We start from the raw sequence: 24,167 nt of genomic DNA, 5'->3' as shown, positions 1-24,167 counted from the left end.
ATTTTACATCATTTTATCTGTGGCCAATGACTTTGGATGGGCACTATAATGTAAATAACTATAAATAACTATATGGCAGCACCCAACAGGCTTTAATTTTCTAGATCTACCCTTAGACTTGGGGTTGACGTAGTGTCCCCATGAGTGACAGAACACTGAGCCAATCACGGCGCAATGCTCCATATTTTCTGCTGGCTTGCCCCACCACCACAGAAAGCACTGAGCTCGGCTGAAACACCTGCATTTTGAAACTGCCTTACTCAAGAAAACAAAAAACAGACTATGTTTTGTATGCAGCTTTATTAACTCAATGATATATATATATATATATATATATATATATATATATATATATATAAAACCATTGTTTGCAAATTGATATGTGACACGTATTAATGCCAAAATAACATGCAAAAACAGGCAACACCCACAAAGAAAATGTTTCATAATTTTTTTTTGCAAAGAATGTGGGGCTCTGCCCCACCTGCTCTGAATGACTGGTCGCCGCTGTACAGATCCCACACATACACACACTCTCTCTCCCTTTATCTCTCTCACTCCCTCCTCACATTTATACACAATCTGTCTTTCTCTACCTGTGACTATCTCTCTGGTTTGGAACTTTCCCTTTAAATATCCCCCCGAACGGAAAATAACGGTAGTAAGTTCCCTGCTACGGTCCGGGTATCTGACTTCTCGACCACCAGTGAATTGACGTTCAGTCAGACAGGTGCGTGTGCCTTGCGATGAGAACGCTGTTGATATCCCTCCTCTGCGTCCTCAGCGGGGTGGAGGAGACCTTGGCCGTACCTTCCACGAGAGAGTTCTATATCGCCGCGGTTGAGATCGGTTGGGACTATCTCTATTGGGGCAGCGCTGACCCCGTATCAGAACAAAGGTGAAGTTCTCTCCAGTCATTACCTAATATCTATCCCTTTTTTTGCGTCAATTTTGTTGTAGGCTTTTCTATTCAACTAACAGTTTCAAATGTATATCACCACGTAGCCTATTTTATTTGTTTTCATGTTTTAATCATTGATTTTTAAGCCTTTTTTAAAATATCCATGTTGATTATGAATTTGTAGGAGGAGGACCAAGGAACCCCCTCGGAAATACATAAAAGCTGTTTATAGAGAATACACTGATTCCACATATTCAGTCCCCAAGCCTACACCAACATGGGCAGGTATGTGAACTAACTTCATTCATTCATTATTAATTACTTTAAGTATATCTTTAGAATTATATGCTACCACACACACGCTCACACACTCACACAGAGCGAGAGCTGAACAGAGTGCTTTGTGTTGCAGGTATCCAGGGTCCGGTGATCCATGCCCAGGCCAGTGACAGGGTGGTGGTGCACTTTAAGAACCTGGCGTCCCAGCCCTACAGTATCAGCCCTGTGGGGGTCAGCTACTGGAAACAGTCTGAGGGTAATGTCTTTATGTCTACCTACTAGCTTACTCCTGGAAACAGTCTGAGGGTAATGTCTTTATGCCTACCTACTAGCTTACTACTGGAAACAGTCTGAGGGTAATGTCTTTATGCCTACCTACTAACTTACTACTGGAAACAGTCTGAGGGTAATGTCTTTATGCCTACCTACTAACTTACTACTGGAAACAGTCTGAGGGTAATGTCTTTATGCCTACCTACTAACTTACTACTGGAAACAGTCTGAGGGTAATGTCTTTATGCCTACCTACTAACTTACTACTGGAAACAGTCTGAGGGTAATGTCTTTATGCCTACCTACTAACTTACTACTGGAAACAGTCTGAGGGTAATGACTTTATGCCTACCTACTAACTTACTACTGGAAACAGTCTGAGGGTAATGTCTTTATGCCTACCTACTAACTTACTACTGGAAACAGTCTGAGGGTAATGTCTTTATGCCTACCTACTAACTTACTACTGGAAACGGTCTGAGGGTAATGTCTTTATGCCTACCTACTAACTTACTACTGGAAACAGTCTGAGGGTAATGTCTTTATGTCTACCTACTAACTTACTACTGGAAACAGTGAGGGTAATGTCTTTATGCCTACCTACTAACTTACTACTGGAAACAGTCTGAGGGTAATGTCTTTATACATACCTACTAACTTACTACTGGAAACAGTCTGAGGGTAATGTCTTTATGCCTACCTACTAACTTACCAACGTACCGTAAACACTAAATCTGCATGTCTACCTACTAACTTACCAACTTACCGTAAACACTAAATCTGCATATCTACCTACTAACTTACCAACTTACCGTAAACACTAAATCTGCATGTCTACCTACTAACTTACCGTAAACTGTAAGCCACTGTCACATCCTAGCACTGGTGTTATAAAGTAGACTGAATCCAATAAAGGGCTTGCCCACTATTTACTGTCTTGAATTACGTGAACGTGTGTGTGTGTGTGTGTGTGTGTGTGTGTGTGTGTGTGTGTGTGTGTGTGTGTGTGTGTGTGTGTGTGTGTGTGTGTGTGTGTGTGTGTGTGTGTGTGTGTGTGTGTGTGTGTGTGTTTGCGTGCGTGCGTGCGTGCGTGCGTGCGTGCATGCGTGTGCATCTGCTATGTCAGTCTCTGTGTGTACATGCGTATATTCCTAGCAATATATCTCTTTCCCTTTAGGGGCCGGATACGATGACGCCACGTCAAGCCAGGAGAAGGAGGATGATGCTGTTGCTCCAGGAGGATACTACAAGTACATCTGGGACATCAATCCTAATGACGGTCCGACCTTGGGAGACCCAGAATGCCTCACCTACTCCTACTCCTCCCAGGTGGACACTGTACAGGACTTCAACTCTGGGCTCATCGGGGCTCTGCTCATCTGCAAATCAAGTTAGAGACTCCACAACTTTATTCCTCCTATGTTACTCCCACACTCCTTACAGTCAGATACTCCACAACTTTATTCCTGCTATGTTACTCCCACACACCTTACAGTCAGATACTCCACAACTTTATTCCTGCTATGTTACTCCCACACTCCTTACAGTCAGATACTCCACAACTTTATTCCTGCTATGTTACTCCAACACACCTTACAGTCAGATACTCCACAGCTTTATTCCTGCTATGTTACTCCCACACTCCTTACAGTCAGATACTCCACAACTTTATTCCTGCTATGTTACTCCCACACACCTTACAGTCAGATACTCCACAACTTTATTCCTGCTATGTTACTCCCACACACCTTACAGTCAGATACTCCACAACTTTATTCCTGCTATGTTACTCCCACACACCTAACAGTCAGATACTCCACAACTTTATTCCTGCTATGTTACTCCCACACTCCTTACAGTCAGATACTCCACAACTTTATTCCTGCTATGTTACTCCCACACACCTTACAGTCAGATACTCCACAACTTTATTCCTGCTATGTTACTCCCACACACCTTACAGTCAGATACTCCACAGCTTTATTCCTGCTATGTTACTCCCACACACCTTAGAGTCAGATACTCCACAACTTTATTCCTGCTATGTTACTCCCACACACCTTACAGTCAGATACTCCACAACTTTATTCCTGCTATGTTACTCCCACACACCTTACAGTCAGATACTCCACAACTTTATTCCTGCTATGTTACTCCCACACACCTTACAGTCAGACACTCCACAGCTTTATTCCTGCTATGTTACTCCCACACACCTTACAGTCAGATACTCCACAACTTTATTCCTGCTATGTTACTCCCACACACCTTACAGTCAGATACTCCACAGCTTTATTCCTGCTATGTTACTCCCACACATCCTCCACAATTTTCTCTCTACGTATCACACTTCCCTTACAGTACAGTCAGACCCACTGTGACATATATTTGCCTAGTAAAGGAGGAAATTAATGTGGCTGCTGGACTTATAGCTGACTGGGACTTATAATGTGCTCTGCTCTCAGTCATCCAGTGATCATGTCCTACCTAATGGAAGGTTTTGTGAATAGAAGGAGGTCTGAATCACATAATCACCTTACTAAGTAGGGATTGTCAATAGTTTACTGCACATGATGAAGCTTAACACCCAGACTGCCACATCGCCTGATTATTTAAAAAATGAGCAATTGGACCAAACAAGTCATTTCACCACATGAGTAATTTCACCAAATGCCTCAATTCACCCTGTGATATTCAGAGTTATCAACTAATGTGTTATCTGTATTCTCTGCTTCCCTTGGGTTCTCACAGCTGCATTTACAGATAATGGAGTTCGGAAAAGCAGAGAGTTTATTCTGCTCTTTGCTGTTTTCGATGAGAGTAAGAGCTGGTACGGAGAGGTGGGGAGTTTCCGGGAAAGATTTAAGAAGGCCAGTGCAAGAAAACTGTACCACACTATCAATGGATACGTCAACTCAACTTTACCAGGTCAGGAGCTAGTTTAGCATGTTACTGTATAGAGTCAACAGAACAGAGTCCTGTTGTCAACTATGCTGTAGTAGAAAAAAATATGTTTTTGTGTGGGTTGGTTGTTTGGTATGTTTGTAGGTCTGACGATGTGCCAGGGACGAGACCATGTGTTCTGGCATCTCATTGGAATGGAAACGTCTCCAGAGATCCACTCTATACAGTTTCAGGATCACACTCTGCAGGTACATCAGATAATTCAAGATTAAATCTGGGTTCACTTAAAGTTGTCAACCAATCATAATTAATGGTCATATGTGACAATCAACCAAGATTTTCCTTTGATAATTTTGCCAGTTCAGTTGTTATAAGTCAGCAGGTAGGGGTGGCAGGTAGCCTAGTGCTTAGAGTGTTGGGCCAGTAACTGAAAGGTTGCTAGTTCGAATCCCCGAACTGACAAGGTAAAAATCGTTCTGCACCTGAACAAGGCATTTAACCCACTGACAATCAACCAAGATTAGGCTGTCATTGTAAAATAAGAATTTGTTCTTAACTGACTTGCCTGGCTAAATAAAAAATAAGTTGTTTGTGAGAATGTGTAATCAGTTCAGCAGCATTTCAGTCTGAGCCTAACTCTACCCTTGTCATTCCAGGTGATGGCCCACCGTAAGGTTACTGTGGAGATGACCCCTATGACCTTTACCACGGCGGAGATGAAGCCCAGCACTCAGGGGAAGTTCCTCATCAGCTGTCAGATCCAAGAACACCGCCACGGTAAGAGTATGTTCTCTCAAAGTTGTGAAATAAAGTTTTGATCAATTTCAAAGTTCCCAATTTGATTTGACACTCCTGTGTAAGGTAACAGAGTACATTTGTACATTTGAGCCAGAGTAGCATGAATTATGTGGTTGAGAATGTGCTATAAGGTGTTCATATTGCATCTATAAGGTGTCTTGTGAGTTGCTATAAGGTCTCTGTATGTTTTTGTTCCAGCGGGTATGAGTGCATTCTTTAAGGTAGAGGACTGCCCAGAGCCTGTGACGGTGCCCGGTCCTGACGTGCGTCAGGTCCAGCAGTCTGAGGATAAGGAGGACTATGAATATGGAGATGACATGTTTGAGACCTTTGTGTTTAAGCCTGGGAAATATCAGGCTGTGGGGCGCTCCCGAGGGGGGAAGATCAAAATCTGGGTCCATTACATCGCTGCTGAGGAGATCATCTGGGATTATGCACCCCACCTCAGCCAGGGAGACAGGTAGGAAACCCCACCTCAGTGAGGGAGACAGGTACGGAGACAGGTACGAAACCCCACCTCAGCCAGGGAGACAGGTAGGAAACCCCACCTCAGCCAGGGAGAAAGGTACGAAACCCCACCTCAGTGAGGGAGACAGGTACGAAACCCCACCTCAGTCAGGGAGACAGGTAGGAAACCCCACCTCATCCAGGGAGACAGGGAGAGTGTCAGAGAGTCTGTGTATAGTAAGAGTTCAGATGGGACGGAGGACCGAGAAAGGGAGAGGGTCAGAGAGACTGTGTATAGTAAGAGTTCAGATGGGACGGAGGACCGAGAAAGGGAGAGTGTCAGAGAGACTGTGTATAGTAAGAGTTCAGATGGGACGGAGGACCGAGAAAGGGAGAGGGTCAGAGAGACTGTGTATAGTAAGAGTTCAGATGGGACGGAGGACCGAGAAAGGGAGAGGGTCAGAGAGACTGTGTATAGTAAGAGTTCAGATGGGACGGAGGACCGAGAAAGGGAGATAACCAGAAAAAGACTAGGACAGGAAAGGGACAGATAGCATTGCTCAGAGTTCATGATACTAACGATGCTGATACTACCCTCCCTCCATTGTCTCTGTGTTCCAGTCAACTGTTATCGGAATACTTTCCCAGGGGGCCTCATCAGCTGGGTCATGAATATAAGAAGGTGGTGTATGTAGAATACACTGACCAGACCTTCACCACGAGGAAATCACCTGTTAAAAGACTGCTGGGACCACTGCTCAGAGGACAGGTGGACGAACACTTCCAAGTGTGTACCACAATCAACAAAACAAACAAACAAAAAGCATGTAAACAAAAAAAATGTATCTGAATAGATAGTAAAGAAAGTAAAGGTCATTCTCATTGCTTCTTCAGATAGTGTTCAAGAACCTAGCAAGTCGTCCTTTCAACATTTATCCAAACGGCCTCACCGCGATTTCTCCACTGCGTAAAACAGGGAATGGTAAGATAAACAAAAATGTGGCATTATGATAAGATAATATTACTGGCTATGTGTTTAGGTTTAAAATCATAACTAAGTCCTTCGTGGAATATGGTCATCGTATGTGGTGTGTTTATATGTTGGGGTCTGGAGAATCTCATAAAAAGTGATTTTATAGTAATTGTATTAGTCTAATAGTCATTCTATTACACTAATGTAATCTCTTAGTCTCTTAGTCATTCTTGTTCCCCCCATGGTGTCTATGTGTGATTGTGTAGAGGGTGAAAAGGACCTTCGCTCACTGGCTGTACCCCCAAATGGGACATATGGGTACATGTGGAAACTAACAGCAGAGGACGGGCCCCTGGAGAGAGACCCACAGTGTCTGACTCGTCTGTACCAGAGTACCATCAACCCCGAGAGAGACGTAGCCACTGGCCTCGTAGGACCCCTCCTCATCTGCAAGAAGGACTCCATGGACACCAGGGGGCGGCTGGTGAGAATCGTCACTTCATATGTCCATAATGACACATGGGTTGTTTTTTCGGACACAGATTAAGTCTTGTAACAAGAATAACGTCCAATGGAGAATAGAGATGTGTCCGGGAATCTGGCCCAATATGACATATCAATGCATTATCTCTCCTGCAGCTTGCCCAAGTCATACACTGATAACTTGGATCTTGCTGTTTGTAGCAGTGTGAGAGTATGTGAGATGTTGCGGTTATCCCAATCTAAGATGTCCAACTTGCAGGTGGGCCCAGATAAAGTGAAGCAGGTGATGTTCGCTGTGTTTGATGAAAACAAGAGTTGGAACATCAATGACAACATTCAGAAGTACAGCAGAGAACCCTCCATGGTCAACCCTACAGACCCTGACTTCTACAACTCCAATGTCATCTACAGTAAGTGGGGTTTTCCTGCCTGGTAGGCTGGCTTCCCTTATTTCTTGATGAAGGTGGTGATACCTCCTTCATGTCTCCTTCATGTCTGCTCTGTCACCCCTCCTATGTTTTAGATTTTGATCTGGATCTTATTTTTGTTTACAGATGTGAACGGGATAATGTTCAACGGGCAGATGATCCAGCTGTGTAAGGATGACGTGACCTTCTGGCACCTGGCCAACGTGGGGACACAGAGCGACTTCCTGTCCATCTACTTCACAGGAAACCCCTTCATGAGGGACAACGTCTATGAGTCTGTTCTCACACTCTTCCCAATGTCTGGGGAGACTGTTACCATGGAGACCGAGCTAATTGGTAAGGTCAAATGACAATGTTTGTTTGTCAGCCATTGCTGTTTTTGATGCTGCTACATTTGTGTTCAGTAGGCATAAATTATAAGAACATTTTTGAAACAGAGAGGTGCTACAGGTCCATTAAGAACACAGGTTTCCCTATGGTGCGCCCTACTAAAACCTGACCCTGACCTGAGTGATTTTTTTCTGAAGTGTTGTGAGCTGATGTTTATTTCATCCTCAGGTGAGTGGGAGATCAGTGCTTTCGACAGTAGCCTGAAGAGCCGTGGCATGAGCGCCCGCTACTCCGTCCTGTCTTGTAACATTGACCTGCTTGTGGACAACGAGGACCTAGAGTACGGCCTGGAGGACATCCTGCCTGATTACGTAGACCAGTTTTTCAAACCGAGATCCCTCCGCCCCCGGCTACAGAACAGGACCGTAGCCGTCAGAGTCTGCAAGAAGCAACCCAGTTTAAACCAGAACACAACAACACCGAAAACAATAAATTACACAGATAACGAAGTCTCCATCGGAGAATCTGGGGACCACGGGTCTGATAACAATGTCACATTTAAGGCAGGGGACCAGAGGTCAATCTGTGAGGTCAGGTATGTGACCGTGTTGTCTGCTGACGAGGAGGGCAACCTGCTCTCCCAGGGAGGGATCCCCACAGACGTTCTGAAGCAACTGGAGAAGGACGGAGAGTGGAAGGCTTCAGAGACCCAGGAGGGAGGGGGTCTGGGTGGGGAGCAGGGGGGGAAGAGACAAAGACGCCAGTCCAGGGTAGAAGGAAGAGAGGATGGGGATGGGGAGGAGGTAGAGGAGGGAGGTCTGGGCAGGGAGCAGGGGGAGAATGGAAGAGAGAGACGCCAGGCCAGTTTGGAGGGTGGAGAGAGCAACAAGCTAGCAGAGAACTGTGAGGAGGAGGTGCTGAAGGAGTGGAAGGGTCGGGTATATGGGGAGGCACTGGAGCAGGAGCAGAGAGAAGAGCAGAAGGTGGAGGTGTTGGATCAGCAGGAGGAGCAGGGACAAAAGGGGGAGTTGGATCGAGATTCACATCCTCTAAGCACATATCACACAGATAAGGACCCTCTACTCTTGGAGTTAGATGGATGGAGGGATCTAGACCCCCTGAAAAACACTTTGAAAGCGCTCCCGGATCAGCTGAAGGTGCAGCAACAGAGGGAGGAGCAGAAAGCTGGGGAGGTGCATCCCCTAAACAACAACCCTCACACAGATCCAGACACCCCTCTACTGGATTTGTTGGATCTAGACTTCTCCAATGTCTCCAATGACAATGAGACGGCTCCCAGGAACGCAGTGTCTCTGGAGTATGATGACTATAGTGAGAAGGACACTGGGACAACCTACATGGGGACAGAGGACAACCTGGACCTGAGGACCACAGATGGACATTACCGCAGCTACTACATCGCTGCACAGGAGATCACATGGGACTATGGGATCAGGAAACCACATCAGCTCATAAAAACAAGGTAGTGTTTGGTTTTTATAAGTATCTGGTTTCTTGGACACTTATGTGTAGTCTTTGAGCAGCACTTTCAATTGAGCATGTCAATTGAATGTGCTTTTTAGTCTAGAACTAGACTTAATCTGTGTCTGGCCCCATCTGTTTGACTATACATTTTTGTAGGTTTCTATGGGGAATCTAAATGGAATATGCCTCTTAGTCTAGAACTAGGCATAGTCTGTATCTGGCCCTATCTGTTAATGAAAGAAATCCTGTTTCTGATTGATCAGCTCAATCTAAAAGACAAGGAAAAGCTGCTCCAATGCAATTAATTATTTACCAACGTTCCAATGACAAGCTGTCTAGTCAGTCAGCAAGTCAGTTAAGAACAAATTCTTATTTTCAATGACGTCCTAGGAACAGTGGGTTAACTGCCTGTTCAGGGTCAGAACGACAGATTTGTACCTTGTCAGCGCAGGGGTTTGAACTTGCAACCTTCCGGTTACTAGTCCAACGCTCTAACCACTAGGCTACCCTGCCACCCCTTTTATCAGGCTATTGCTCAACGGCAAGCTGTCTTTTATCAGGCTATTGATCAGCTCATCAACTCCCAACTGTTCCCTCCCCAGAGAGAGGCGTAGGGGAATGAGGAAGTTCCTGACGGAATATAAGAAGGTGGTGTTCAGGGCCTACAGTGACAGAGACTTCCAGATCCCTGTCACCAGAGGAGAGCTGCAGGAACATCTTGGACTCATGGGTCCTATCATTAAAGCTGAGATCAATGACCTCCTTACCGTGAGTGGAGATCAATGATCATCTTATTAATTCACTGATGTTCAAATCAATTCATATTTTGGTGGCCTTAGCTCAACTACTAGTAACCTCGTCAAGGTGTTTCAGAGTTCTTGGTGTTATGGCTAAGGTGTTGGACAGTTTCAGGAACCATGGTTTGAATCCAGATTGCATTACCCCCTGAATTCACTGCAATATTATTTTCATGGCATATTCTCAGATATCAGATTGTGTATATAATGCTGTTAAACATTCACTTGATCTTAACCTTGACCCGTTTTTATTGTCTCGATACTGATCTTGATCTTGACCTCGACAGGTGACCTTCAAGAACATGGCGTCCAGGCCGTACTCCCTGCACCTCCATGGAGTGTATGATAAGACCCAGGGTGATGGATGGACCCAGACCCAGTGGGGGTCCTCCAGGGCTGGGGTGGCGGGGGTCCCTGGGGAGGCGGTCCAGCCTGGGGAGGTCAGGGTCTACACCTGGAGGATCACCAGGAAGCAGGGGCCCACCGCTGCAGAGTTTGACTGTAAGGCCGGGGCCTACTACTCTACACAGAATAAGGCAGGTGGCACTGTCAACATTTCCTCTACCTGTATATTAAACATAGTTAGGCCTTATAAGTGCCTTTTATTTTCATTAGACAGCTTATCAATGTTTTGACATGATTTTCCCTGCATGCACTTTGTTGTTCTGGCGTGTTTATTTGACTGTGTGGCTTTGTGTTCTGTTCTCACCCCTCAACAGGTGAAGGACCTCCACTCTGGTCTGATTGGCCCCTTAGTAATCTGTAAACCAGGCACCCTCCACCCCCAACTGAACCTACAGCCCAACCTACAGGAGTACGCCCTCCTCTTCCACACCTTCGACGAGACCAAGAGCTGGTACCTGGACGAGAACATCCGTCAGTACTGCATCCCGCCCTGCCAGGCCCGGAGAGATGACCCCTGGTTTCAGCTCAGCAACAAGTTTGCAGGTAGAGTTACTCAGACTCCCTCCTAATATCAATACTAGTTTCATAATAAATACATTTAAATAGATTTCTAATGAATTTCTCTGTTTGTTTATGTTCATACTTATATCTGATCGATTGTTTGGGTTTGAGATGAATTTCTCTGGAAAATCTTTCCTTGTTACCGTAGCGATAAACGGCTACGTGGCAGAGACACTTCCTGGTCTGATGGTTGGCCAGCACCAGCAAGTCAGGTGGCACCTGCTGAACGTCGGGGGAGACGGGGAGTATCACACCGCCCACTTCCACGGTCTGCCCTTCAGCATTCACAAGGAGCAGGAGCATCGCATGGGGGTGTACAACCTCTATCCTGGTAAGTACACACACTAAAAAACACACACATATGCAAACACAACCACAGTTACAACACACACACACACAACCACGCAAATGCACACACACACACACATACTGTACACACACACACATAAAATAATAGTCAATCATAATGAATCAATCAAGACTATCATCTATCCCACCTTGGTCTCTGTCCCCCTCTCAGGTGTGTTTGGCACAGTGGAGATGAGGCCGGCCACAGTGGGGACCTGGATGGTGGAGTGTACAGTAGGAGAGCACCAGCTAGCCGGCATGAGGGCTAAACTACTGGTCTACAACCCACGTAAGTAGCCTACCACATCTCCCAACACATGTAGGTACCACACCTCACAACCCATGTAGGTACCACACCTCACCACCCATGTAGGTACCACACCTCCCAACACATGTAAGTACCACACCTCCCAACACATGTAAGTACCACACCTCACAACCCATGTAGGTACCACACCTCCCAACACATGTAAGTACCACACCTCACAACACATGTAAGTACCACACCTCACAACCCATGTAGGTACCACACCTCACAACCCATGTAGGTACCACACCTCCCAACACATGTAGGTACCACATCTCCCAACACATGTAAGTACCACACCTCACAACCCATGTAGGTACCACACCTCACAACCCATGTAGGTACCACACCTCCCAACACATGTAGGTACCACACCTCCCAACACATGTAAGTACCACACCTCCCAACCCATGTAGGTACCACACCTCCCAACACATGTAAGTACCACACCTACCAACACATGTAAGTACCACACCTCACAACCCATGTAGGTACCACACCTCCCAACACATGTAAGTACCACACCTCACAACCCATGTAGGTACCACACCTCACAACCCATGTAGGTACCACACCTCCCAACACATGTAGGTACCACACCTCCCAACACATGTAAGTACCACACCTCACAACCCATGTAGGTACCACACCTCACAACCCATGTAGGTACCACACCTCCCAACACATGTAGGTACCACACCTCCCAACACATGTAAGTACCACACCTCCCAACCCATGTAGGTACCACACCTCCCAACACATGTAAGTACCACACCTACCAACACATGTAAGTACCACACCTCACAACCCATGTAGGTACCACACCTCCCAACACATGTAAGTACCACACCTCACAACCCATGTAGGTACCACACCTCACAACCCATGTAGGTACCACACCTCCCAACACATGTAGGTACCACACCTCCCAACACATGTAAGTACCACACCTCACAACCCATGTAGGTACCACACCTCACAACCCATGTAGGTACCACACCTCCCAACACATGTAGGTACCACACCTCCCAACACATGTAAGTACCACACCTCCCAACCCATGTAGGTACCACACCTCCCAACACATGTAAGTACCACACCTACCAACACATGTAGGTACCACACCTCCCAACCCATGTAGGTACCACACCTCACAACCCATGTAGGTACCACACCTCACAACCCATGTAGGTACCACACCTCACAACCCATGTAGGTACCACACCTCACAACCCATGTAGGTACCACACCTCCCGACACATGTAGGTACCACACCTCCCGACACATGTTGGTACCACACCTCCCAACCCATGTAGGTACCACACCTCCCAACACATGTAAGTACCACACCTACCAAAACATGTAGGTACCACACCTCCCAACCCATGTAGGTACCACACCTCACAACCCATGTAGGTACCACACCTCACAACCCATGTAGGTACCACACCTCACAACCCATGTACGTACCACACCTCACAACCCATGTAGGTACCACACCTCCCAACCCATGTAGGTACCACACCCTACAAACCATGTAGGTACCACACCTCCCAACACATGTAGGTACCACACCTCCCAACCCATGTAGGTACCACACCTCACAACCCATGTAGGTAACACACCTCCCAACCCATGTAGGTACCACACCTCCCAACCCATGTAAGAACCACACCTCCCAACCCATGTAGGTACCACACCTCCCAACCCATGTAGGTACCACACCTCACAACCCATGTAGGTACCACACCTCACAACGCATGTAGGTACCACACCTCACAACCCATGTAGGTACTACACCTCCCAACACATGTAGGTACTACACCTCACAACGCATGTAGGTACCACACCTCACAACCCATGTAGGTACCACACCTCACAACCCATGTAGGTACCACACCTCACAACCCATGTAGGTACCACACCTCCCAACACATGTAGGTACCACACCTCACAACCCATGTAGGTACCACACCTCCCAACACATGTAGGTACCACACCTCACAACCCATGTAGGTACCACACATAGTTACCTCACAACAGCTTAGACTGAGACAGAAGTGTGAAATATGTTATTTGGAATGTCTTAGAATGACATTGTTGGTTATTTTTTGTGAAATGTGGACAATACAAATAGAATGTAATTTTCTGTGATTACCTGGCAGGATGCATCCAGCCTCTGGGGTTGAGGTCAGGAAGAATAGACGATTCCCAGATCACGGCATCAGACCACATAGGTAAGCAAGTTTCAGCAATGCAAGAATGTAACCACAAGAATGTAACTACACACCTCTCCATCATGATAGCTGATGTGTGGCAAGCGTTTTGACAGAAAAAAGGCTGCTTCACATTGGTGGTGGAAGAGGTGAGTTGCTCCTTGCTATGTAAAAGCACTTTGAACACATGAAAAGTGTTATAAAAATCCAATAAATGATTATTATTAATTTATTTGATGTCAGAAAGTAGGCTCATACACAGTATATGCATAAGTTAGCCTCAATAATGGAGAAATGTTACCATGATGAATCAGTGACATACTGTTTATAAAAACACAGTATACTCTACTCTATGTTAGGCCTGCATACAGTTAGCCAGTGGGATTGAATGCATATATGTGTTGCCAGGTAACTGGGAGGCCAGGCTGGCGAGGCTGGAGCTATCTGGTTCTGTCAACGCCTGGATGGGCACGAATCAGAAATCATGGATCCAGGTTCAACACTAAACTTCCTGTTCTTCTATGAAAGATCCTTGTAGATTGAAAGGCCATCTGGTTTAGCTGCCCCTGTCTTTTGCATGGTTGTGGTCCATTCCATTTAAATTCAGTAGATCGATGTTTTCCTCAGTTCACTTCCTGAATTGACTGAATTGAAATGGACCTGGCCCCAACTCTGGTCTCCTGTTGTGTCTCCTATGTAGGTGGACCTCCAGAGACCCACTCTGCTCCATGGGATTCAGACCCAGGGTGCCAGAGCCTCTCTGGGCCTGAAGGACTACTTCATTGTGCACTTCACCCTCTCCTACAGCCTAGACCAGGAGACCTGGACTAACTACAGGGGGAACAGCACCACACCATCTTATGTCAGTACCTTACATGTACCTTAACCATCTGTACCAGTACCTACTGGCTAGTACTGTACCCACAAAGCATGAGCTTAATTGTGTACCATACAAACCAGAAGTCAGTGAGAGCAGGTAGTGAGAGCAGGTAGTGAGAGCAGGTAGTGAGAGCAGGTAGTGACAGCAGGTAGTGAGAGCAGATAGTGAGAGCAGGTAGTGAGAGCAGGTAGTGAGAGCAGGTAGTGAGAGCAGGTAGTGAGAGCAGGTAGTGAGAGCAGGTAGTGAGAGCAGGTAGTGTGGAGCGGATAGCGGGTGAGAGCGGGTAGTGAGAGCGGGTAGTGAGAGCGGGTAGTGAGAGCAGGTAGTGAGGCAGATAGTGAGGCAGGTAGTGAGAGCAGGTAGTGAGAGCAGGTAGTGAGGCAGGTAGTGAGGCAGGTAGTGAGAGCAGATAGTGAGAGCAGGTAGTGAGAGCAGGTAGTGAGAGCAGGTAGTGAGAGCAGGTAGTGACAGCAGGTAGTGAGAGCAGGTAGTGAGAGCAGATAGTGAGAGCGGGTAGTGAGAGCGGGTAGTGAGAGCGGGTAGTGAGAGCAGGTAGTGAGAGCAGATAGTGAGAGCAGGTAGTGAGAGCAGGTAGTGAGAGCAGGTAGTGAGAGCAGATAGTGAGAGCAGATAGTGAGAGCAGGTAGTGAGAGCAGGTAGTGAGAGCAGGTAGTGAGAGCAGGTAGTGAGAGCAGGTAGTGAGAGCAGATAGTGAGAGCAGGTAGTGAGAGCAGATAGTGAGAGCAGGTAGTGAGAGCAGATAGTGAGAGCAGGTAGTGAGAGCAGATAGTGAGAGCAGGTAGTGAGAGCAGATAGTGAGAGCAGGTAGTGAGAGCAGGTACATGTATCCTTTTGTTACTGTAAATGTCATCAATGCTTAAAATATTTCTAAGTAACTCTATGCATTACTGTGGTGCAGCTGTTCTTAGCCCCCTAAGGTTGATGTCTGCCCCCGCAAAAATATCAAATTAGCAAAAGACAAAAATCCCCATAAAAAGATATCTGTTTTTTTGCATTGGATGCGTCTCAATACATCACATCCGCCGAAGTCTCGAAACACACCTCTGCTGTCTTCAACCAGGATCTCAGCGATGACTGCCTCATTGCCTGCGTCCGTAATGGGTCCGCGGTCAAACGACCACCCCTCATCACTGTCAAACGCTCCCTAAAACACTTCAGCGAGCAGGCATTTCTAATCGACCTGGCCCGGGTATCCTGGAAGGATATTGACCTCATCCCGTCAGTAGAGAATGCCTGATTGCTCTTTAAAAGTGCTTTCCTCACCATCTTAAATAAGCATGCCCCATTCAGAAAATGTAGAACCAGGAACAGATATAGCCCTTGGTTCACTCCAGACCTGTCTGCCCTTGACCAGCACAAAAACATCCTGTGGCGTTCTGCATTAACATCGAATAGCCCCCGCGATATGCAACATTTCAGGGAAGATAGGAACCAATATACACAGGCAGTTAGGAAAGCAAAGGCTAGCTTTTTCAAACAGAAATTTGCATTCTGTAGCACAAACTCCAAGAAGTTAAAGTCCATGGAGAATAAGAGCACCTCCTCTCAGCTGACCACTGCACTGAGGCTAGGAAACACTGTCACCACCGATGAAGCTACGATAATCAAGAATTTCAATAAGCATTTCTCTATGGCTACCCCTACCCCGGTCAACAGCTCTGCACCCCCCCACAGCAACTTGCCAAAGCCTCCCCCATTTCTCCTTCACCCAAATCCAGATAGATGATGTTCTGAAAGAGCTGCAAAATCTGGACCCCTACAAATCAGCTGGGCAAGACAATCTGGACCCTCTATTTCTAAAATTATCCGCAACAATTGTTGCAACCCCTATTACCAGCCTGCTGAATCTCTCTTTCGTATCGTCTGAGATTCCCAAAGATTGGAAAGCTGCCGCAGACATCCCACTCTTCAAAGGGGGAGACAACAGTATCTCTACTTGCACATGAATCTTCTGCACATCTATCACTCCAGTGTTTAATTGCTAAATTGTAATTATTTTGCCACTATGGCCTATTTATTGCCTTACCTCCCTAATCTTACTTCATTTGCACACACTGTATATTGACTTTTCTATTGTGTTATTGACTGTATGTTTGTTTATTCCATGTGTTGTTGTTTGTGTCGCACTGCTTTGCTTTATCTTGGCCAGGTCACAGTTGTAAATGAGGACTTGTTCTCAGCCATTAAAAATATATATATAAATATATATATATAAATCTGCAGTGAAAGGTGACAGAGCTCTAGCGGTGTTTGTCAGACCATGAGACATCCCGGAAATCGGTATTCTCACACAATCATCTGTAGCATCCGAACGGTTTGGCCTGCAAACTATTATTACCCCTCTATGGAAAGATGAGAATCTCACGAACACGATGTTATTGCTCTACGAACTCCACTCGGCTGCAGTTGGTACAGTCGATCTACCAACGTCTGTCTGTAGCGTCCGAACCGTTTGGGCTACACACTAATATGTGTGCAAAGGTGATGCTTCTCTGTGGAAAGATGAGACTCTCACGAACATGTACATGTTGGTTGTTCTGCTCTTTGATGCCCACAGGCCTCATAAGACTCGTCTGAAGGTCCCCAGGTACCATTTTTAAAAAAAGATTGTTTAATGCCAAAAATATGTTAAATACCCCCCAAAAAAGTTTACTGATATTCCCTATATCTCTCAGATGTAGGACAGACACTTCAGAACAAACTTAATTTAGATTTTTTTTTGGGGGGGGGACTATCTGTTGTTCAATGTAGTGAATCTGTTATTCTATGCATTTGTATGGGCTACTTCAAGGGGTCTTAAAATTCAAAATCAAATAGCTAAATGATCCTTGGTATGACCTTCTTAAAACAATTCCATATAGATTATTAGAAACTGGGTGGTTCGAGCCCTGAATGCTGATTGGCTGACAGCCGTGGTATATCAGTCCATATACCACGTGTATGGCAATCATGTATTTTTACAGCTCTAATTACCAGTTTATAATTAGACACGGCACCTCGGGGGTTTGTGGTATATGGCCAATATACCACGGCTAAGGGCTGTGTCCAGGCATCCGCGATGCTTCATGCGTAAGAACAGACCTTAGCCGTGGTATATTGGCCATATACTACACCCCTTCGTGCCTTATTGCTTAAGTAGAACCCCTCCTCCGGCTCAGATGGGGCTTAGACTCTGATGGCTTAGTAATAATAGGGGAATCCAGTGTGAGGAATATGTGAACCCTTTATTTACATTTTGTCCTGTACTCTTAAATTGTATGTTCTGTTTCTCCCTCCTGTTAGCGCTCTTAAAGGGGCACACACTCATTTAACATGAACATCACAAATACTACAATGCTACCTCTTGTACTTACTATTGACTTCTGTTTATTTCAGATATTTAACGGTAACCTGGATGGCTCAAAGGTGAAGGAGAACCATCTGTTTCCCCCAATCCTCGGGCGCTACATCAGACTGCAGCCTGTCACCATCCAGAGGAACCCTGCTCTTCGCATGGAGCTACTGGGCTGTGACCTCAACAGTGAGTCCCTGTGTCAGTTAGGAACACCTTGGTAACAGCTTGTATAACAGCTCAGATTACGTTTAGTGGTGGTGTAGGTGGTGTATGTTGAGAGGTACATCAGCAGGTAGTCCGTGGTTAGGGGCCAGGGACCGGGGGAAGGGAGGAGGTGCAGGGACGATCAGATCTCAGGTGCTGGTGAATAGAATTCCCGAGAGAAGGAAGAAGGAAAACATGAGAAGATGCCTGCAATTTCAATCTAGGATCTTGTGTGTGTGTGTGTGTGTGTGTGTGTGTGTGTGTGTGTGTGTGTGTGTGTGTGTGTGTGTGCGTGTGCGTGTGCGCGTGCGCGTGTGTCAGGCTGCTCCTTCCCCCTGGGTCTCCAGAGGAGGTTGGTCCCAGACAGCAGCTTCCGAGCCTCCTCCTTCCTGCAGACCTGGAGGCTCTCTTGGAGCCCCGCCCTCGCACGCCTCCGCCAGGACGGCAGCGCCAACGCATGGCGCCCCAAGGTGAACACATTCACAACACACACACCACATACACTTTCCTGCCATCCCCTCCCTCTGTTACTGTGTTACTGTATTATATTATCAGTTAAATACCAGATATAAATTATATTAGCTATATTACTTTCTTCAAAAGACTAGTAGAAAGTCCACATCATATCAATGTTTTAGCAATGTGCAAATAGTTGTAGTACAAATAGTATGGGAAGATAAATAAACATATAAATATTGGTTGCATTTATAAGCTGCATCCCTGTCTCACCCCATAGCCCTTTGTAAATAAATCTGTGTGTTTATTGCCAATTTTAAATGCACATGGATTTTATAATGTCATAGGTTTTTGCCCGAACACCACTTTCCATCAATTTGTATAGCAGAATATTTTGCCAGTACTGCTGTGGAACATCCAGGTGCACTTTTGCAGACTTCAGACGTGCAGCAATGTTTTTTTTGGACAGCAGTGGCTTCTTCTGTGGTGTCCTCCCATGAACACCATTCTTGTTTAGTGTTTTACGTAACAGAGATGTTAGCATGTTCCAGAGATTTCTGTAAATCTTTAGCAGACTCTAGGATTCTTCTTAACCTCATTGAGCATTCTGCGCTGTCCTCTTGCAGTCATCTTTGCAGGACAGCCACACCTAGGGAGAGTCGCAAGAGCATGCATTTACATTACATTTACATTACATTTACATTACATGCGACAGCTTTTAGAGATACTTTTGTAACCCTTTCTAGCTTTATGAAAGTCAACAATTCTTAATCTTAGGTCTACTGAGATCTCTTTTATTCAAGGCATGGTTCACATCAGGCAATGCTTCTTGAGAATAGCAAACTCAAATTTTGTGAGTGGTTTTTATAGGGCAGGGCAGCTCTAACCAACATCTCCAATCTTGTCTCATTGATTGGACTCCAGGTTAGCTGACTCCTGACTCCAATTAGCTTTTGGAGAAGTCATTAACATCGGGGTTCACATACTGTACTTTTCTAACCTACACTGTGAATGTTTAAATTATGTATTCAATATAGACAAGAAAAATACAATCATTTGTGTGTTATTAGTTTAAGCACTCTGTCTATTGTTGTGACTTCGATGAAGATGAGATCAAATTGTATGACTAATATATGCAGAAATGCAGGTCATTCCAAAGGGTTCACATACTTTTTCTTGCCACTGTAAATGTTTTTCCTGTTTGCTCTTTGCTCTTTGTTATTGAGCCAAAAAGATGTGCTTTATCCATACATCTCCATTTCGGATAGATAGCTCTTTGTTATTGAGCCGAAAAGATGTGCTTTATCCATACATCTCCATTTCGGATAGATAGCTCTTTGTTATTGAGCCGAAAAGATGTGCTTTATCCATACATCTCCATTTCGGATAGATAGCTCTTTGTTATTGAGCCGAAAAGATGTGCTTTATCCATACATCTCCATTTCGGATAGATAGCTCTTTGTTATTGAGCCGAAAAGATGTGCTTTATCCATACATCTCCATTTCGGATAGATAGCTCTTTGTTATTGAGCCGAAAAGATGTGCTTTATCCATACATCTCCATTTCGGATAGATAGCTCTTTGTTATTGAGCCGAAAAGATGTGCTTTATCCATACATCTCCATTTCGGATAGATAGCTCTTTGTTATTGAGCCGAAAAAATATGTGCTTTATCCATACATCTCCATTTCGGATAGATAGCTCTTTGTTATTGAGCCGAAAAGATGTGCTTTATCCATACATCTCCATTTCGGATAGATAGCTCTTTGTTATTGAGCCGAAAAGATGTGCTTTATCCATACATCTCCATTTCGGATAGATAGCTCTTTGTTATTGAGCCGAAAAGATGTGCTTTATCCATACATCTCCATTTCGGATAGATAGCTCTTTGTTATTGAGCCGAAAAGATGTGCTTTATCCATACATCTCCATTTCGGATAGATAGCTCTTTGTTATTGAGCCGAAAAGATGTGCTTTATCCATACATCTCCATTTCGGATAGATAGCTCTTTGTTATTGAGCCGAAAAGATGTGCTTTATCCATACATCTCCATTTCGGATAGATAGCTCTTTGTTATTGAGCCGAAAAGATGTGCTTTATCCATACATCTCCATTTCGGATAGATAGCTCTTTGTTATTGAGCCGAAAAGATGTGCTTTATCCATACATCTCCATTTCGGATAGATAGCTCTTTGTTATTGAGCCGAAAAAATATGTGCTTTATCCATACATCTCCATTTCGGATAGATAGCTCTTTGTTATTGAGCCGAAAAGATGTGCTTTATCCATACATCTCCATTTCGGATAGATAGCTCTTTGTTATTGAGCCGAAAAGATGTGCTTTATCCATACATCTCCATTTCGGATAGATAGCTCTTTGTTATTGAGAAAAGATGTGCTTTATCCATACATCTCCATTTCGGATAGATAGCTCTTTGTTATTGAGCCGAAAAGATGTGCTTTATCCATACATCTCCATTTCGGATAGATAGCTCTTTGTTATTGAGCCGAAAAGATGTGCTTTATCCATACATCTCCATTTCGGATAGATAGCTCTTTGTTATTGAGCCGAAAAGATGTGCTTTATCCATACATCTCCATTTCGGATAGATAGCTCTTTGTTATTGAGCCGAAAAGATGTGCTTTATCCATACATCTCCATTTCGGATAGATAGCTCTTTGTTATTGAGCCGAAAAGATATGCTTTATCCATACATCTCCATTTCGGATAGATAGCTCTTTGTGTGTTCCAATTTTCCTACAAGGGGTTTGATTCTATGGATTCTTGAATTACATTGAGCTGATTTCTTTGGGTATTTCTGTGTTGTTTTAGTGTTTCACCATAGTTAAGGTGTAGGCTCAGGTTTTCTGGGTCTCTGTGTTTTTGGTTGGATAGGTTCCTTCATTCTTTTCTCAGGGTTTTGCATTCTTCATCAAACTATTTGCGATTGTTGTTCATTTTCTTAGCTTCTCTGCTTGACAGAGGCTGAAAGGTAAAATATACTGTTTAGGTTTTCTACTGTCAAGTTTACACCTTCACTAATTACAGTGAAACATTATGTCCAGGAAGTTGTCTAATAGGGATTGAATTTGTTGTTGCCTAATTGTTTTTTGGTAGGTTTCTACACTACTTTCCTTCCATCTATAGTGTTTCTTTATAGTATGCAGTTTCCTCAGCTTTGATGTCTCATGATTGAGTATTTCTCTCTTCACGTAAAGTGTGATTTTGCTGTGATCGGATAGGGATGTCAGTGGGCTGACTGAACGCTTTGAGAGACTCTGGGTTGAGGTCAGTGATAAACTAAGGGATGACCTGTAGGTGTACCTACCATAGAAGTCTCCTTGAAGCCTACCATTGACTATGTACAGACCCAGCGTGTGACGAAGCTGCAAGAGCTGTGACCCATTTTTGTAGGTTGTTTTGTCATAGTTGTGTCTAGGGAGGCGTATTGGGGAGGGAATGCGGTCACCTCCAAGTAGGTGTTCTCTCTCCCTCTTGCTTGTGGCCCTTCTCCATTGTTCGGGCGGCAGGTAGCCTAGTGGTTAGAGCGTTGGACTAGTAACCGAAAGGTTGCAAGGTCAGATCCCTGAGCTGACAAGGTAAAAATCTGTCATTCTGCCCCTGAACAAGGCAGTTAACCCACTGTTCCTAGGCCGTCATTGAAAATAAGAATTTGTTCTTAACTGACTTGCCTAGTTAAATAAAGGTAAAAAAAAAAATACAAATTGTCTCTCTCCTTCTTTAGCTCTCTCTGTCTTTAGCACATTTACTGCCTTCCTCTGAAAACACTGGACAATGGTGATTTTCCAACTTATCAGACTGGTGTTACTTTTAAGGGCTGGTATGTGAGCAACACTTGTAATTGGTAGATAATTGTAATTGGTAGATAGAGGTCAACTGTGCCAAGTGTTCTCCGAAACTGAATAGTCAAGGATAGGTGGAGAAATAATGTAGAATCAGTGACCAATATCTATTGCAAGAGTGATCTTTTATGAGCTTGATGTTCTTTCCCTAGAAGACACTCTAGGAATCAATCAAGAGATACAATTGTTTGTAATGGCCACATGCTGTGGTAGAAGTGTTGTAAATGAGTTTTTGTTCTGTGTCAGTCTCTATTTTCTTCCGTCCTTTGTTTTAAATCTTGTTTTTAATACTTGTTGCTGCCAAAACCAGCATCTGGACCTAGACTCACTGCTGTGCACAGTGTATCTCTTAACGTTTTGCACCTGTTATAACCCACCCCCCTACCTCCCTCTCTCCTCCAGGTCAATAACCCCCATGAGTGGCTGCAGGTGGACTTCCTGGTTATGAAACGCATCACAGGGGTTGTGACTCAGGGGGCGTGGTCTATTCTGACTCAAATGATGGTGACAGAGTTCTCCGTAACCATTAGCGATGAAGGTCACTCCTGGTCCAACGTGGTTGACGAGGAATCGCAAAGAGAGAAGGTATCACACATCTCATTATCTTCAGATTCATCACAGGCTACATTTCAGTACACACACACCTTCCTTAGCATGCAGGGTCAAATGTGATTTGAAACCTCAGAGAAGTAAAGATTATTAAAGGCAAATTGCTACCAGACAGATTTTCAAAACCTGATGTTGTAAAGAGTGACAAAGCTGTAACATGTTTAACTTTGAGTTTCCGAACTGTGATTTATGCGAGCCAGCTCTGTTTGACTCTGGCTCCTCCTTCCTCACAGATGTTCTTGGGGAACAGTGAGCCAGATGAGGAGATGCTGAACCTCTTTGATCCTCCTCTGTTTGCCCGCTTCATACGGATCCACCCCAGAGGCTGGGTCAACGACATAGCCCTGCGCTTGGAGTTCGTGGGCTGTGACACCCAGCAGCGTCTCTGAGAAACAGACACAGGGCAGGGGACCCCACTGTGCAGCTCCACACTCAAGCCCACCTCATCGTCATCACTTCCCTAGAGAATATTTAATGAGCATATCAGTGATGTAATGATCATGAAATAGTCATGTCATTGATGGATGAACAGAGTAAGTGAATCTAGGTAAAAGGTTTGTTTAGCTAGGTTCACGGTTATATATTATATTATTTATATGATATACTGTTGTAACTGTCTATTGATGAGCTTCAGCTGAGAACAGTTTGTTCGTCTCATTTACAATGTATACTGCTACTAACACTATGACTTCTGACATTCCAGCTGTGATCAACCACATGTAAATAGTACAATATAATTATTATTTTCTGTCTGGATGGATGTATGCACAGTATACTGTATAGTACTGTACATGCAATATATCATATGCACTGAGGGGAGAGGGATTGAGTTTATATTGTTAAATAAACAGAGGTCGCTGTTG

The 24,167-nt window shown here is 44.7% G+C and overlaps 1 protein-coding gene across 13 annotated transcripts; it reads left to right on the top strand.

Moving 5' to 3' along the window:
- The first annotated feature begins 514 nt into the window (after positions 1-514).
- f8 (coagulation factor VIII, procoagulant component) lies at positions 515-24,167 on the top strand. 13 transcript variants are annotated; one of them, XM_052514258.1, is made up of 26 exons: positions 515-898; positions 1,086-1,186; positions 1,314-1,436; positions 2,631-2,843; positions 4,205-4,381; positions 4,502-4,605; positions 5,014-5,134; positions 5,354-5,615; positions 6,224-6,389; positions 6,497-6,584; positions 6,842-7,059; positions 7,318-7,468; positions 7,613-7,822; positions 8,045-9,299; positions 9,904-10,069; positions 10,386-10,634; positions 10,818-11,046; positions 11,213-11,395; positions 11,585-11,701; positions 13,885-13,956; positions 14,344-14,429; positions 14,636-14,797; positions 18,212-18,356; positions 18,696-18,844; positions 23,098-23,280; positions 23,538-24,167. In XM_052514258.1, exons 1-26 carry the CDS (start codon positions 747-749, stop codon positions 23,691-23,693), a joined length of 5,238 nt encoding a protein of 1,745 aa, XP_052370218.1. In that variant the 5' UTR covers positions 515-746; the 3' UTR covers positions 23,694-24,167. The 13 variants fall into 13 exon arrangements, with proteins under 13 accessions (XP_052370218.1, XP_052370262.1, XP_052370261.1 ...); XM_052514302.1 differs by lacking the exons at positions 515-898; positions 1,086-1,186; positions 1,314-1,436 and adding an exon at positions 1,476-1,486; XM_052514301.1 differs by lacking the exons at positions 515-898; positions 1,086-1,186; positions 1,314-1,436 and adding an exon at positions 1,523-1,536.

The sequence above is a fragment of the Oncorhynchus keta genome, chromosome 4 (assembly GCF_023373465.1).
Source record: "Oncorhynchus keta strain PuntledgeMale-10-30-2019 chromosome 4, Oket_V2, whole genome shotgun sequence".
NCBI lineage: Eukaryota > Metazoa > Chordata > Actinopteri > Salmoniformes > Salmonidae > Oncorhynchus > Oncorhynchus keta.
The sequence above is the reverse complement of the archived record's forward strand: the minus strand, read 5'-3'. Positions and strand labels throughout refer to the sequence as shown.

Excerpts from the sequence above, each read along its gene's own strand:
- f8 (XM_052514258.1), top strand. The coding sequence starts at position 747 with ATGAGAACGCTGTTGATATCCCTCCTCTGCGTCCTCAGCGGGGTGGAG. Across the intron at positions 6,390-6,496 it reads AGGTGGACGAACACTTCCAA|ATAGTGTTCAAGAACCTAGC; the intron begins GTGTGTACCACA and ends TTGCTTCTTCAG. Across the intron at positions 11,047-11,212 it reads GCTCAGCAACAAGTTTGCAG|CGATAAACGGCTACGTGGCA; the intron begins GTAGAGTTACTC and ends TTGTTACCGTAG.